The sequence below is a fragment of the Typopeltis vanoorti genome, chromosome 21 (assembly GCF_054136105.1).
Source record: "Typopeltis vanoorti isolate ZY-2024b chromosome 21, IOZ_Tvanoo_1.0, whole genome shotgun sequence".
In the NCBI taxonomy this organism is placed as follows: Eukaryota; Metazoa; Arthropoda; class Arachnida; order Uropygi; family Thelyphonidae; genus Typopeltis; species Typopeltis vanoorti.
The window spans coordinates 101297846-101315390 of record NC_143569.1 but is presented as its reverse complement, the minus strand read 5'-3'; the positions used below and the strand labels follow the sequence as shown (position 1 = coordinate 101315390).

The window sequence follows — 17545 nt, the reverse complement described above, 5'->3', positions numbered from 1 at the left end:
AGAACTGACCAGGGCTTCTGACCTAATCTCCAATCCTCACCTTTTCGTGGTGCACCCTGTTAGGTATCTATTTGGATACTGAATGAACGAGGATGGGTTGGCAATTTGGGATTTAGCTGACCAAATTGTATTCTTATTGGTTAAACCAAAATAAAAAATGATGATACAACATGACAAAATTTCATGTCGGCTGGGGCGTCGCCCGGTTAAAAAAGGCACCCGTTGTTTTCGCCAGGGAACCAGGGCGAACAGCAAAAAGTCAGCTACTAGAACAGATCTGAAAACAAACCCCAACTCAACATCACAAGAGTTAAAGATCGGTACTATCAACGTACGAAGCCTGAATGGCAAAAAATGGAGCTAGCTGAGGAATTAGATAAGTACCAGATCAACATAATAGGGGTGGCTGAAACAAAAAAGACAAAAACTGGTGAGATCTTTCTGAGCAAGAAATACAAAATGTTATATTCAGGCAATGACAATCAAGGAAAAGAAGGAGTAGCCATAGTATTCAACACAAAATAAGAGGCTAATCTTCTTGAATGGCAGTCAGTCTCAAGTAGAGTAATGTGGGCAAATATGAGAATGGGGAACTGGACAATGAGACTTATTTGTGCCTATGGTCCCACAGAAGGTTCTACTAAGGTAGAAGTGGATGAATTTTTTGAGGCTTTAGAAAAAGCAACTGACACAATGAAAAAGGAAAAGTTGGTCCTTGTTGGGGATCTAAATAGAAGAGTAGGAAATAATTGTGAGACATACAAAAATATTTTGGGAAAATTTGGAGAAAAGAGCAAAGCTAATAATAATGGCAAATATCTGTTGGATTTCTGCTCAGGACATGGACTAGTTATTAGTAACACCATATTCCAACATAAAAATGTGCACAAATTCACATGGAGAGAAGAGGCTAGGAATAAGAAAAGTCTCATTGACTATGTTATTGTTGATAGTGATGTTTTCTCTCTGGTGCAGGACACCAGAGTGTACAGAGGATTTGAAATTGGAAGTGATCACTATTTAGTCTTGAGCAGGATAAAATTGAATTTCATATTGAAAAGAATAACATGTAAGAAAGTTTTAAATCGAATAAAAGTTGAGCAGCTCTCAGATGTGAACTGTAGACTAAAATACAAAAAGATTATTGAAGAAAAAATGAAAGAGTTTGAGAACAGGAATCAAACCTTCGAGATTCAGTGGCAAACTCTGAAGAAAACATTGATTGATTCTACCAGAGAGGCATGTGGTGAGGTTGTCTGCAAGGATAGAAAAATCAGAACTCCCTGGTGGACACAGGAAGTTAAAGAGGCAGTGAAGGAAAAGGAGAAAGCATATCAAAAGTTACTGTCAAATAAGTCAGCTTGTGCTCTTAGAGAATATAGAGACAAATGCAAGAATGCTAAACACTGTGTAAAACTAGCTAAACAAAAGTCATGGGAAGACTTTGGCAAGAATATAGAAAATAAATATCAAGAAGGTGGCAAAATATTCTGGAGGTTGTTGAAGAAGCTTAGGAATGGAAGAAAGAGTGCTGTAAAAGGAGTTAGAGATGATAAAGGTGACATGAAAACAGGAGAAAAAGATATCATTGAAGTATGGAGTGATTACTTTGAAAAACCTCTAAATGAAACAAGCAGTGATGACAGCACAGTGATAAAAAAAAAAAAACACTGTCCAGGCATGCAGTCAGGAATACATATCCATACTTGAAGTAGAAAAAGCTATCAAAGGCTTGAAATGTGGAAAGGCAGCAGGAGTAGATGATATTCGACCAGAAATGCCGAAGTATGGTGGTATAAGAGTCTTGTAATGGCTGCACTGCATAGTTCAGAAAGCCTGGACAGAGGGACGAATTTCCGATGATTGGAGTAGAGCTCTCATAGTCCCATTTATAAAAAGGGAAATAAAACTGCATGTGAGAATTACAGAGGTATTTCCCTACTGAGTGTTCCTGGCAAGATCTATGCAAGTATACTTGAGAAACGGTTGAGATAAATTGTGGAAGAAAAGCTTGGTGAAGAACAAGCTGGATTCAGGCCAAATAGAGGCTGTCAGGATCAGATCTTCACTTTACGACAAATAGTCGAGAAAGCATGAATATAACAAAGATCTGTATTTAAGTTTTGTCGATTTGGAAAAGGCATATGACAAGGTGCCAAGAGAGAAGCTATTCAATATGCTGCAGTTATATGGGGTCAATGGGGCATTATATCAAGCAATACTTAGTCTTTATTTGAGTTGAAAGTCAGCAGTTAGATTTGAAGGAAGTACAGGAAGGTGGTTTAATGTTAAATCTGGTGTGAGACAAGGATGTACATTATCCCCTCTGTTATTCATTATCTATATGGATCACATTATGAAGGAAAGTGGTATTAAACATGATATCAAAATTGGAGATGTTAATGTCAGCTCTTTGCTTTATGCAGATGATGTTATACTTCTAAATAAATCCGCTACAAGTCTGCAAGATTCTCTGACTAAATTGAATAGCTGTTGTAATAGATATGGTATGAAGGTCAGCAATAAAAAGACAAAGACAATGAAAATAGGCAGAATCATTGAAAATGTCAACTGTGTTGTGAATGGAGAACCTGTGGAACAAATAAAACATTTCAGCTACTTAGGCACGATTTTTACTGAAGATGGTAAATTAAATATAGAAATAGACAACAGAATCAGCAAAGCTGGTATGGTGCGAAGTCAGTTGAATGAATTCATATGGAATAAGAGAAAAATTAGTCGGAACACTAAATTAGCTGTATACAAGACAGTGTTCAAACCAGTTTTAACTTATGGATCTGAGAGCTGGGTCAGAAGTAAAACCCTTGACCAAAGACTAGAGACCACAGATATGAGAGTCCTGAGAAAGATTATAGGCGTGAACAGATGGCATCAATGGCAATATCATATTAAAAATGAGGATATTAGGAAAGAACTTGACATTGTCAGCATCCAGGAATGCATTAGTAGAGCTAATCTCAGGTGGTATGGTCACTTAAACAGAATGGGTGAGGAAAGATTAGCAAAACAAGTGTTCTCTGCCAGGTTGGCAGCAAAACGAGCCAGAGGAAGACCAAAATATTGGTGGATTGATATGGTACAAAGTGCCTTAGACGATAGAAATATAAGATCTGATAATGTAGGAGTCTTGACAAGTAACAGACTGATTTGGAGGAAAATTGTATATAGGAAATTAATAATGATGTAATTTTTTTCATGTAGTACTATCATATCCTGTACACCCCTTGAGGGTACATGGCAGTAATTTGATGATGATGATTAAAATTTATTTCTACACTATCTGGAAACCCTGTTCTAGAGACCAAACATTGAACTTTTTCCAGCTACTTCAGCCTTCTAATAAGTGAGGTGGTGGTCTTGCAATGATCAACAAAATTCATCTTCCACATAATGACAATCATAGTCGGATTCGAATCCACAACCTGGTGGTTTTAGAGTAGGTATGCTAACCATTTGGCCAACCAGGCCAGTAATTATCTCATCTCATATTCCTTTTACCTTGTGGCGTCGAAGGTTTATTAATCATTGGACCTCAAACCATTCACAGGAAAACGTGGTCAACACTACACTCTGTGTATCCTATGTCCGTAGTGTTGAGTTCTCAATACCAGTTTGCCTGCATTGCGGGATTAAAAAACCTCTGGATAAACTGCTGAAAAAACCCTACTGTCCATGCCCAAGACCGGCTAACTTGGCTATGACTGAGGAAGATCCTTCAGCTCCCCACGTCTCCAATGGGAATTGAACCTAGGATACTCCTTCTCCCAGGCATATGGTTGCGAAGCTCACAGCCACTAGGCTAGCCGTGTAGATGGCCAGCAGTTAATTTAATGATATTTATATCATTAAATTAGACATGGTTAATAAATGTCATAATGGTTAATGACACTTGATAAATGTCATGATGGTTAATGACTTGGTCATTAACCATTCAGCCAACCAGGCCAGCAATTAATGACATTTATGCCATTAAATAGAAGACATGAGTTTTAGTTTTGGTGAGAGATAGAAGTCAGAGGGAGCCAAATCTGGGGAATACGGTCGATGTTCCAACACTCAGGATTTAATCTTGGGGCGAGGGACAAGTTGAGTAGGCGATTTGAGAATACCCACTACACAATGCATGACCTATAACTGAGCAACTGCAGTGATCACCAATACATGATACCCGTGATCTCCTCTGGCCTGGCTCAGGCAAATGGATTAGCGCTTGGTTCACCTAAGCACTATTTTACGTCGTTTTGCATTCACAGTGACTGTGATTCCGGAGAGCTATAGGGTATTCCCATCTTATGTCACCGTTAATTCATAAGTAGTATAGAAATAGAAGACATGACACTACATAAATAAAAAAATGAATTTTAATTATGAAAAGATTTTTGAAAAATTTTCTAGTGTTTTTTTTTTTCTGTTTTTTTTTTTTGGGGGGGGGGGGCTTTGACCCCACCCCCTGGGTGCACTACTGGTGCAGATCCCTTAATTTTCCCATTGCCAAAACAACTGTGGACAGGGCATTGTCCTGATGAAAGCTGATTTCTTTTCTTCTACAAACCGGGTCTTTTCTCATGAATTTTTTCATCTAGTCTGGTTAAAAGATTGGAATAATATTCTCCGGTTATTGTTTTACCATTTTCAAGATAATTAATAAACAGAATGCCTTTATCATCCCAAAACACTGATGCTGTGACCTTTCCTGCTGATGGAACTGACTGTGTCTTCTTTGGCGCTGAATAACTGGCTTCTGTCCACTGTTTTGACTGCTGTTTGGATTCTGGTGCGTAATGGTGAATCTAGGTCTCATCCATGGTAATAAATCGACGCACAAAATCAGTTTTATTCTTGTTAAAATGCTCCAAGCACTGTTCAAAGATTTTCGTGGGAATGCATTTTTGATCTGCTGTGAGCAAGCGCAGCAATTTCACGTACTTTGACTCGCTGGTAATCCAATACCATATCGTGCACTTGATCAATGATTTCTGGTGTTGTTGCACTTTTTGGACATCCTTCATGTGGATCATCTTCAAGGCTGGTACAGCTCATGTTTAAACTCAGCAGTCCATTTCTTATTTGTTGAAAATGAAGAAGAAGAGTGCCCATAAACTTTTATGAACTTCGAATGAATTTCTTTTGGTGTTAAACTTTCTTTTACAAAGAATTTTATAACAGCATGATACTCAATTTTATCCATTTCAAGGGATACAGACAACACTTTTGCTTCAGACAGCTGCATGAAACAAACTACTTAATAGAATTGACTTCCAATTTCACATGGATGCTTATAACAGATGTACCAACTTAGAAAGAAAAAATCTTGCTGATAGTGTTGCCGTCTATGGTCAAGGCCAGGAACTTTTCAGACCACCCTCATAGATAGATACTGGACTCCATGGAAGTCTGAAGAAACAATATATTATCATCATCATCAGACTTCCATGGAGTCCAGTGACTCATTGTGGTAGGTCACATGCACAGATCATCATACTAAGCCTTAAATGCATTCATTGTCTCTGCACTCACCATGCTCTCGGGCAATGCATTCCAACAAAAAAACAATCCTCATTTGCAAAATATCTGTTAAAACAATATTTTACTGTAAGAAGAATAAAATAGTAGTACTTGTAGTTTTACTATTAGTGGTAGACTACCAAGGCCATTAAGCCTGACCGCATCTGATGCTGTGTCATCGGTGAAAGCAGCAGCATGAACAATTAGCAATATATATATATACATACCTTCCTACATTTTTGGAATTAAAGTACCTGTATACAGTTTTGTTATACTGGGTGCAATGAAATAATCATCAGGCCACCATTACTGAAAAAAGAACTTCTCTTTGCTGTTTGTGGTAAGCTACTGTGATATTTGAATTATTTGAACCTTTGTAATGAATGAGGTCTAATGCGTTTTTGTAATATCTTTATTCTAATTAGCAGTGTGCTTTTTCTTTCGTAACCTTTCTTTCTTACTTCTGTTGCGTACTATGTTTATCCACCTTTTGTATTTACTAGTCGTATGCCTATGAACTCTGGAAAATTTATTTGTTAAGACTGTGCCACCAGTATTTCTATATCGGCATAAGACTCAGTAATACGTCTGGTAGATCTCTCTCTCTCTTACTAGCATATATTTCTTCAACAAAGTTTACATAAACAGTCGTGGTTCTTAAGTACGTAAACTTCACTTTTAATGCCTTAGTTGTTTCCCGCTCACGGATTCGAGTTTATTTAGGAACAGTGCATTGTAAAAATAAAAGATCAGGCAGCACTCTATTGACATATAATTAAAACACATTCATTTACATTAATAACAAAGTACATTAATTAAATGAGGTTACTCTCTCTACCTATCCATTAGACTTTTAGCATAAAGAAACAAACTTTCCCTTTTCAATACTAAATGACTATACAATATAATTGCTCAATTACTTCTCTGCTTATTAAATCAAATTACTGAAACTAATTTACTCCCAAAGAGGTTAGCTAGCTATGCCAAGTTATCTCACAAATTATATTCCAATTAATAACAAATCAGAGGACTCTCTTATAGATACTTCTTATTACTATTTCTTATCAGTCCATCTATAACATATCTCCTAGATTTCAAAAGGAATGCACAGCAAAAAATAGAACAAACTTACAGAGGCTCTGTGTTGCACACTCATCCAATGGTCTTGCACTAAGGTCCCTGTGCTTTTCCTTTCATCTCAGGCTTTAGGCTTTTGTCTGGAGAGTCTTGCCTCAGGGGGCGTTTCGTCAGGATATTGGCGTGCTTTGGACTGCAATTTTTCCAGTACTTGAAAAGCTCAGGCAAGAAGTTTCAGCATACAGGCTTGAAGATCTCTTTGTGGCTTTTGGCTTCGGTTGACATCCTGCGTCAAAAAGACATCCGACTGACACTGCCTTGGGTATTTACATCAGCTGTTCTGATGTAAATACCCAAGAAAAAAAAATTTAAGAGTGAAGTAGTGACTTTTGTTTAGCTATTTTATGTGTTGCTTCGCTTTCTTCCATTTTTTTCCTAATGACGTATTTTTCTTTTTCTTATTTTAAATTTACTGATGTTTTTTTTATCTGAAATTAACACTTGAGATCTCATCAAGGATTCAAAAGAAAAAACTTGTCTTGAATTTCATGCAAGTATCATTTGGAATTTTGCTACTGAATACAAATGTATTTGACAAACAGTGTCTTCCTGGATTTATCTGCTTCAGCACATTAATTATATATACACACCTTATTTTTCACCTTATTGGATACATCACATTTTTCATGTAAATATTAATTTTTTTTAATTTAAAATTTTTATACACGACGCGTATCATCCACCAGGATGTCCCACATATAACTTTTTTATCCATAACTTCATTCCTTCCTCATCTATCCTTTTGGATGAATATGAATGCAAACTCCTTTGGGAAGTTTTTCTTTTAAAAATTAAAAAAAGGTGACAATTTTGTTCTGTCCACATTCCATAACAAAAACAACCGTGTAGTGAGTTTTTTCGTGACCAAGAGTTTTTACATTAATATTTTTATCTTTGGAGTCAGCAGTCTTGTTCGAGGGCACATCAGAAATCAGAGGTACTTCATCCATATTAGCTATCTGTGAAAGTTCAAAATTGTCCTGTTTTCTAGCATTTATGGTAAATCTGTGAAACTTGATAATTTTATTTTTGAATTCATCTGGCATTTTTTGTGATATTTTTGTTTATGCACACATGCATAAATCATTTTTCTCCATAAATCTAAAGCACCATGATGTAAAATGACCCTGTAAAATTGATATTTCTTTCTGTTGCCAATAATTTTGCTTGTTGAATAATCATTTTTGTAGATACACAGCAACCCGATATTTTTTGATCCATTAACCAAGTTTTTAATTCATTTTCAATTTCTGGCCGTTTTGCCAGTTTTCTTCAGAGATTGTGTTTATTTAGAATTTGCTTCTAATAGAAGAAATTCGAAAAAAAAGCAGCAATTAATAATTACTGCTCTTGTTTCCACCAAGTTCGCACCATTTTTTCTATAGGTGGAGGCCCAGAGTGTCACTCTGTGCCCTATTGCCATTGTTTTTTGCATACTCAATCACACTAAGCGTAAATGCACTTGTGTAGCTATGTCTGTGCTTTGTAGAATCTGTGGGTTGTAAAAAAAAATGTTAAATATAATAATTTATTGATTACTAGTTTAAATGTTTGATTGTTAATGACTGTACAACTATTCAAACTGATCATGCATTATCAATAAGTGATGATGCACCGCAACTGCACATATATAAAAAACACATTGGTATATAACATGCACAAGTTTATAAGACTCATTTAGCTTATAGGACGCATCCTAATTTTTAGGTAAATTTTATGTACAAAAAAAACTCATCTTAAAGGTGAAAAATGCAGTGTGTATGTGTGTGTGTGTGTGTATATATATATATATATATATACACTTTTTTTTAAAAAAAAAAAAGGTTTTTTAGATTTGGAATTTTACTAAAAATTTATCATTATTTTTCATTTCTTGTTAAAGTTTTGGACATTAAATGTATAGTGTTCTGATTCTCTCAGATTATTGTCATACTTGAGTTTAAAATACCAAGTATTGATTTCTTCCAGGCACATCCTAATTTACATGATCCTACTTGTTTTTGCTATAATACAAACTCAACTTGATACATAAAACAGGATTATATATCAATATGCTCTACCGTAATACATTTGAGAATTTATGAACTTAACCATTAAGTTCAAGATTGTTTGCATTCTATACTTGAACATGCAGGTGACAAGAATTAAAGTCTGCAATTTGCTCTATTGTTTTTCACCTAAAGGTGAAATTAAGCTATAAGTGCAAGTGGAAAGATGGTGATAGTATGCCAGTGATATATGCTTACTTTTCATAACAGTGGTCAGGTAGAAACAGTTATTGATCTATATTATGATCCATATGCTCCTCATGTTATTTAGTCTTTGCCAAAGTCCTACAAGCATTTCCCTATTATAAGAATCTTTTCCTCTAGTGTTACACAGTGATCAGCATTCATTTCACTGATCACTGTGTAACACAGTGATCAGTGAAATGAATGCTGAATTTTATGGAGACATGGTTGTGTCTCCATAAAATTATAGAGACACAACCATGTTAGGAATAATTACTTTAATTTTCCAACATTTCAACCTTCATATTAAGGTTATCATCTGGAGTATGTACATATATGTACAAAGACATATTACGTTTCAAACAGTAAGCCAAAGTAACAATGATTTGATCAACCATTATTCTACTGGTTTCACCTCTAGTGGTTTTCACCTTTAGTTCCTTTGATGTAGTAGTAGGGGGGAACCCTACTACTACATCAAAGCTATTATATTTTATTTCATATTAAGAAAAACAATATACTGACTGAGTTCTTTTGGTTTTGTTAAGTATTTTAGGTTTAGTTCTGGTTTGTTAGAATACATATATTTTTTTAATCCCTCTGACATCTCCATGGAGTCACTTATCATGGGAGACATTCTCTAACCATTGTTCACACAATACTTATCACCAACAAAGTGCTCACAACCACTTCTGGTCATCCATTCCACCCATTCACTACCCTCCAAGCAGAAAATCTAATCCTAACACCCTTGATTACAACAATCTTATACAATTTCCATGTTTTAAAAAAATCTTAGTGTCAACCCTATAAAACTCCTTTAATAACTTATATGCTACTATATCATGTCCTTTCTTATTTGCCAATCAGCTAGTTTTTGAAACCTACAGACCTTCAGTCTGTTCTCATAAAGAGAATTCCATGGATCTGTGTTTGTCACTCACCTGTTGATCCTCTCCACCACTGCTTCATCCCCACAATTCAGGGGACAGATCTGCATGCAGTCTTATTTAATGCCTTATAAAGGGTAATAACCTCCTTATCTCTGCTTGTCAGTGTGTTCAACAACTGCATAATTTGAACTCTAAACTTCAACTTCCTGTCAAAATAACCTCCAAATCCCCAGCCTCATCAGTTTCTTGCAGTTTAATTCATCAGTATAGTATACAGCTAGTAATGTCTTAATCTCAACGTGCATGGCCTTGCACTTGGTAATGTTATAGTAGCCATTTACTTTTGCCTGTATTCTGGTATAATACAACAAAGTATTAATGATATGAAGTATTTTGCTACAGTGTGTAAGCACCTGTTCATTTAGCTTGTCTACCTATCTCTCTCTCTCTGTAAACATGTGTTTGGATTGAGCTGAATTTAATTATTATTATTAAGAGAGACCTTCATGGAGTCAGGGACTCATCAAGGGAGGCTACATACTGCATGCACCAGCTATCATACTTATTCCTGAATTCGTTCACACTGCTTGCACTCACATAATCCAATGGCAATCCATTCCAATCATGCACCATCCTGTGAGAGAAAATCTAGCCCTCACCCCCTTTCTTAGCGGCATTCATAGCTTCCAAGGATGTCCTCTTGTCCTTTCCAAACCCTCCATAAATTGAAAAATTCCATCGATTGAAATCCCATATAACCCTTTCAGAAGTTTGTAAGTCTCAATCATATCACCCCTCTTTCTCCTGTTTGTTAGTGTCTGCAGTCTACAAATTCTCAATCTGTCTTCATAATCAGTATTTCACAATCCTGATATCATTTTTAACACTCTTCTTTGCACTCTCTCCAGTATATCAGAAAAACAACGGAAGCCAGGAGACCAGACCTGTGCACAAAAGTCCAAGTGAGATCTTATCAAGGCCTTGTAAAGAGGCAAAATAACATCCTTATCTTTACATGTGAATTCGTTGCAGCATTGCAATTATCTTTTGAGTTGTGTTTGCAACCTTGCCACATGGCCCCTGAACTTCAACTTCCTAGCTTTTAACACTCCAAGATCCTTAGCCTCATCAGTTTCTTCTAACATAATCCCACCAATATAATATGACATTGGATATCTAATCACGCCGAAGTGAATGACTTTACATTTACTGACATTGAACTGACATCCATTTTCCCATGCCCACAATTCCAGCCTTTTTTATTCAAATCATTCTGCAAGTACTGCATATCAGCAGCATTCCTGGTTACCCTACCTATCTTTGCATCACCAGCAAATAGCTGTATGTCGCATGTCAAATCCTTCCCAATATCATTAATGTATAGACTGAATAACAGTGGACCAAGCACTGATCCCTGTGGTACACCACTTGTTACCTTAAACCTTGCAGACTCACATCCCCTGTATACCACTTTTTGATATCTGAAAGTCAGCTATCCTCTTATCTGTGCTAATATTCTATAATTCAAACCCATATTCTCCAGTTTATGCAGCAGTCTACCATGCTATATTCTGTCAGAAGCTTTAGCAAAATCCAGAAGTATCATGGTGTATCCATTTCCCCTTGTCTAATTCATTAGTAACATTGTTATAGAATGTGAGCAAGTTGCTAAAACATGACCTTCCCTTGGTAAACCCATGTGCATGGCAAAGTAGAGATTCACTGTCAACTCATTTCTGAATGCGAGCCCTAACCAGTTTTTCCAAAATCTTCACCCCCACACCTGAGATACCAATTGGTCGATAATTGGATCCATCAGTCTTTGCACCACCTTTGTGCAATGGAATTACCATATGTTCTTTCCATTCCTGCAGAATCTTTCCTGTTCTGAGACTCATATTAAATAGCCTGGTCAAAGGAATAGCCAGTTCTGCTGAACACTCTTTTAGCACACGTGCTGATATCCCATCAGTCCCTATTGCTGAATTCTTATTCAGATTGTGCAACAGCTCTAATACCTCGTCCTCATACACCTGAGTTTCTTCATCCAGTGAAGAGGTAGCAGTGAGCTCAATGTCGTGTACACCAGGTTGATACTTTTAACACAATGGACACTCATTAGTTGAACAACCTCTTCTGTGTCTGTAACCCTCACGTCATCTGCATTTAGAAGAGTTATTCTTTCATGTTCATTCTTTCTTTTACTTGCAGCATATCGATAAAATTCTTGTGGGTTCTCTTTAGCACACAGTCAGTTTCTTTTCATACTCACTTTGCCTTCCTTACAATAGTTGTGACTATTCTAGCCTGCTGCTTATAACTTTCATAATGGACATCATCCTTATGCACACAGTATTCTTTCCACATCAACCTTTTCTTACGAATCTCTTGCTTAATAAGATTACACATCCATTTGACTCCTACCGTATTTATTCTTTGAACTCTCAGGACATTCTGATATCGCATCATTTAAGTATTGTTTAAATGCTTCCCATGCACTGTTGATGTTATTCCCATACAGCAACCAATCCACTGAACTCAGTATACTCCACAGTCGGTCATACTTTCCTGCTTTGTAGTTCAGTATGTAACCTTTTCTGAATGGAACATTCATAAGCTTAGTCACTTCCCAAGTGAGTACTGTCACAAACCGGAGGCACAAAACACTACTTAATCAAATCTAACACTCTTTGACCTTCAGTTCATTCCATCACATGCTGCTTGAGAAAGCTCTCCTGCAACAACTCAATAAATGCATTTTCATTCTTCTCATGAGATTCTGCTGATACCCAATCAAGATTTGGATAATTAAAGTCTCCCATTATGAATTCTCTTTTTGTGCTCATCTTTTCTATTGGGTGATGCATTTTTTCATCACTAGCAACTGATCCACCAGGTCTGTAACAACACCCCACTATGTAATTGATCTTGTTGGATTCCACCGCACACCAGATGGCTTCAAACTCATTGCCACATGAAATATTGTTAGAAGTACTACAATCATAGGTCTAAACTCTAACTGGATTCAGGTCATCCGATATCATGATCAGCACACACCCTCCTATCCTATCCTCTCTATCCTTCCTAAAAATAGTGTGCCTGTTACTCTCGATACCAGTTAGTAGGTCTGATTCTGATAGCCAGGTCTCACTAATGCCTACAGTCCGAAGGCCTAACATATTGTCTAAGGCAACAAACTCTACCTCCTTTGTTTCTGATACTACTAGCATTTGTGTACAGACATAATAATCTACCTGCATGCTCTTTTGTATACTCTTGTCTGCATGAGACAGTTGGATAACTTGCAGAGCTCTATTCTTCTGTAGTGTGACATCTTTGCACACGTTTGATAGGTCTGAAATGGACGAACACATAGGCAAAATCATTCTCTCCTCGTCAACATTTACATGATAAAGCCCATTCCCATCATTAACACAGTTATATAACATTGCACTCACCATTCCTCCCTTTATAATTTAGTTTCCCTGGTTCCCTGTGTTAGGTCTCATACCAGTTATTAGTTTTTCCAGACTCCTGATACCAACGCATTCAGGTGTAGGCTGTTCCTCTTATACAAATCTAATCTTCCCTCAAACTCACTCCACACTTCCAAAAACTTCCATCCATTCCTTCTACACAGCCCATGCATCGAATCGTTTGCCATCATAGCCCTTCTTCTTAATTCATTTTTATCATATCGAGGTCAAATACTAATAATTTTCACTTTCTCACTCTGCACTTTCGCCTCTTCCAACTCTTTCATGTCCTCTCTCATACTGAACTTATCACTAGTTAAGTCGTTAGTACCTACTACAATTATGATTTTGTTTACCTTTTTCTGTTTTTGAATTGCTTCCTTTATATTCTTAATTTTCGCTCCAGGAAAGCTAGAGGTTATAACTCTCATCACATGTTTTATTATAGTGTTGCCATACCAAATAACTTCTTTCATTTTACGAATAACATCACTGACCTGATTTTCGTTTCTTTACCTGTTTCCATGCTTAGTTGTTTCTTATTTTCCTGCATAACTTTCTTTTTCTCCCTATACTCATTTAAACGTCTTTAATTAAATTTGGTATTTCAGTATTTCAACAAAAATCTATGAAGTCATTGCAAGTTTAATTTAAGTTGGATTAATTTTAGCTGTACAATTTATGAAAGATGCAAAATTATGTTACAAATGATAATGATTGAGCATCAGCAAACAACTGGATATCCCTCCCTTAATCGTTCCCAAATATCATAAATGTGTAAATTAAACATAAATTGCCCAAGTACAGTGCTTTATACTTGGGTCTCTCAACAAAGTTGGATAAAAGAAATATACACTTAAAGTGTGTAAATTATTAACTTATCTTCAAAAAACCATGCTGCCCACAATCCATAGTCTCATATTCCCATCCATCCAAAATTCTTCCCTTAACCATTTTTTTTTTTTTCATCCCTTAACCACCCTACTAGATATACTGATTGATCTCTAATTTGCTATATCTCTCTTGGAGCTCTTTTATGCAGCAGAAGTACTTTGTAGTGATTTTTGAATACTGTGAATTAGTGAATACTGCTAAGACTTGTATATGGTCAGAAGCACTGCCCTATCTCTTTCATATTCACATATTTTTTATTTTATTATTATGATGTGACACCTCCAGCAGCCCAAAGACTTGTCGAGGGCAGGCACCTACTCTGCAACTCTGCCTTCACCACTCAATCCACCAACTATCATCATCATCTACACCAACGCCATCTACTCTCTCTCTCTATGTTCGCTGGGCATCTACAGATGCCGTATGGTCACTCCGATGCTCGGTGCATAGTAGCATTTGAGTGAAGTCACTGCAAGAAGAAAGTGGTAGGGTTGCAGAGACCCTTTCCACATAAGATGAAATAGCAAAATAGGAAAGATTCACCCCTAGCCCTCGAATACTCTAATAGCATTGGGGGAAGGTAGCAAGAAGAAAAGAAAGAAGGAAAGAAAAAAGGGGAGGGACCAGTCTACAGATAATATAACAGATGTATATTACATGAAGTAAGGCATGGTCCAGAATCAGGTACCTCGGGTTTGCCATGCCTGTACTCACTAAAGTGAGCCCTTGAGGACATATACTCTCCACCACCACTAATATTTTTCACAGTCAATCACAAACATCCATGCTCACGGATTCGAACCTGCAACCTTTTGGCTGGAGAGCAGATACGCTAACCACTCGGCCAACCATGCCAGCTGATATGTTGACTGTCCTTTCTAATCCCATGGCTATATTCACAACGAACCTTTGTAATAGCCTAACTACCTGAAGTTCATCAACTTTTTTCTCACCTTGGTCGCTGTCACATTAGTACTGCAATATCTTTACCGTTGTAAAATGATCACTCAGTAATTCAACTATTTCTTCTTCTGTCAACTACATACTATTGCAATCATTAAAGATAGCACTCCATAATCATTCCTACTTTGCAAAAGAGCTCTTTGGGATTTCCTTTTGGCCTGCTTGGCAAATTGTCTCTCAATCCAATTGTGCCTTCCTTTCCATGATGGTCACCTTTGTTTGTGCTTTGCACTACTTACCGCCCCCCCCCCTCCACCTCTGTTAAGTCTGAACATAGCTAGGCATTTAGTCTGCAGTCTGATACCACTTCCCTCTAACAACTCTTGACCATTTCTCATGCACTACTGGCATCCTAAGTTTGTCATAATTACCAGCTCTGTAGTTCTATATATAACCCTTCAGGGAAAATTCCATAATTATCAACCTCCTGATCAGATTGCATCATTACTCTCCCTAATTGAAGCAGAGAATATGTATGCTTCAGTTTAAAAAAAAATAAATAAATAAACTTCTATATATTTTAATAATTTCTAGATATTTATAATATAATAAAGCTACTTTTTTTTTCCAGGATATATTTGTTTGCCTCCTTCGATCCTTTCATGCTGCTCATAATCTTATCCTTCAGGAAAATGGCTTATTAACTACTTTATGTGCTGCTGTTGTGTGTCAGCTAAAGGAATCAGAAAAGTTCGTTGTCTGTACCTGCAATGTTGGTGATAGCTTAGCTTATGTTTATAGTAAAATTTATGGTGTTAGAGAAATTACTCAGGGTATGTATTAAGTTTAAAATATGAATTACAGATAAACCATTTATCTTTTAATTTCATATTTTGAAATCAAATTTAATAAAAATGAAATCATATTTAGATATAAAATGATATTATTATTATTATTATTATTATTATTATTGCACCCTCCATGGAGTTGTCAGACTAATCATGGGAGGTTCATTCCATTGACAACATATTTATCATACCTACTCTTAAAATCCTTATTCCTTGCATTAACAACACTACAGTCTGGTAGTGTTGTTAGTGTTGGTAATGCATTCCCACTGACAGTTCCCCCATCTCCATATTATGATAGTCTTATGATATGGGAAATCTGCATTTTGACCTAGATTTGTTATATCAGCTGCGTCTTTGGAATAGTAATTGCCTTTTTTTGAAAGAAGGGCCTTTCTTTTGAAAGGCCCTTCTGAATCACCACTATTCCTACATTTTCACGATGTATAAGTATGAATTAGACTACACAGTATAAGATAATTTTTTCTTTTCTTTTTTAATTTATTTTAATTTACTCAAGGTACAGAATTTTAATAATTAAAATGTTACTCGAATACAATTTTTTTTTTTTATAATTTCTGGATATAAGGCAGTTTTTATTGCTACTATATCACCACTTAGCTTTATCATGTGAAGTGATGTAATCACTACCAGGTAGGATTCTTAGCACATCTAACCTTAAGTGCAAGCAGATCTTTTTTGTAACTTGACATTAAATAAAAGATATGGCAATAAATAATTTTCTATCTCTTCTTGTTTGATTTCTCTTTAAGTGAAATTAATTTCAATTTATAACTAGTTAAATGAAGAGAACCCAGCATTGCCCTATCAACATTACTATTAGAGAATTTATAGCAGTAACATATATTCAGAAGATCTGTTACATTATTAAGGCAAATGTATATATAGAGAGAGTTAACCAGTCTCATATGGATGTGGAGGGGTTTTTCTTCTTGGAAACTCAAATTTTCATCCTACAAAACAGGCATACCAGCCAGAAGAAAGACATAATTTGCAGACAATGTAGATAGGATTTACCAGCCTATCGCATACAATATGAGGTTTCTAAGATGCCAAGGGAAGATGAGATGAGAGAAATGAATGAACATCAGAGATCTGATTCACATCCTCAATTCCATAGTCAAAATTTGATTATATTTGGCATTGAAATTTTCATTGCCAAAAAAAAGCTCTAGCATAGATGATATTTGATTTGAATTTAAAAATAAAGGTACAAATTTTACACCAAGTGAGTTAGAAGGTTAAATCTCAAATGATTGAAGTAAAGTCCTCATTGTATTAATTTATAAATAGGGAAATAAAATTGACTTATACAAGAATTTTCCTACTGACCTTTACTGGGAAGGTTATGTAACAATTCCGAGAAAATGCTTACAAATTTGAAGGGAAAATTGAAGAACAAGCTGGATTTAGTATAAATTAAGGATACCTGGATACCAAGAAATTGTATATTTGGTTTAATCTTTATCCAAGTGTAAGCAAACAAGTTTGCACCTGAACTATATTTCAGGACTGGGGCAACTCATATAAAGAAGCTGATGACTTCGTATCACTTGCCTTAGCATCCCATAATGCAAAGCACATCTTACAGACATGTATAATGCTATGCATTGTGG

At 36.1% G+C, this 17545-nt stretch overlaps 1 protein-coding gene across 1 annotated transcript in view; it reads left to right on the top strand.

Annotated features, from left to right (window-relative positions):
• LOC150095153 (PP2C-like domain-containing protein CG9801) overlaps nucleotides 1–17545 on the top strand; it is a 151653-nt gene that overhangs the window by 115114 nt on the left and 18994 nt on the right. The window contains exon 5 of the mRNA XM_090411210.1: nucleotides 15692–15893. Coding sequence (XP_090267336.1) covers nucleotides 15692–15893 — 202 coding nt within the window. The remainder of the gene's footprint in view (nucleotides 1–15691; nucleotides 15894–17545) is intronic.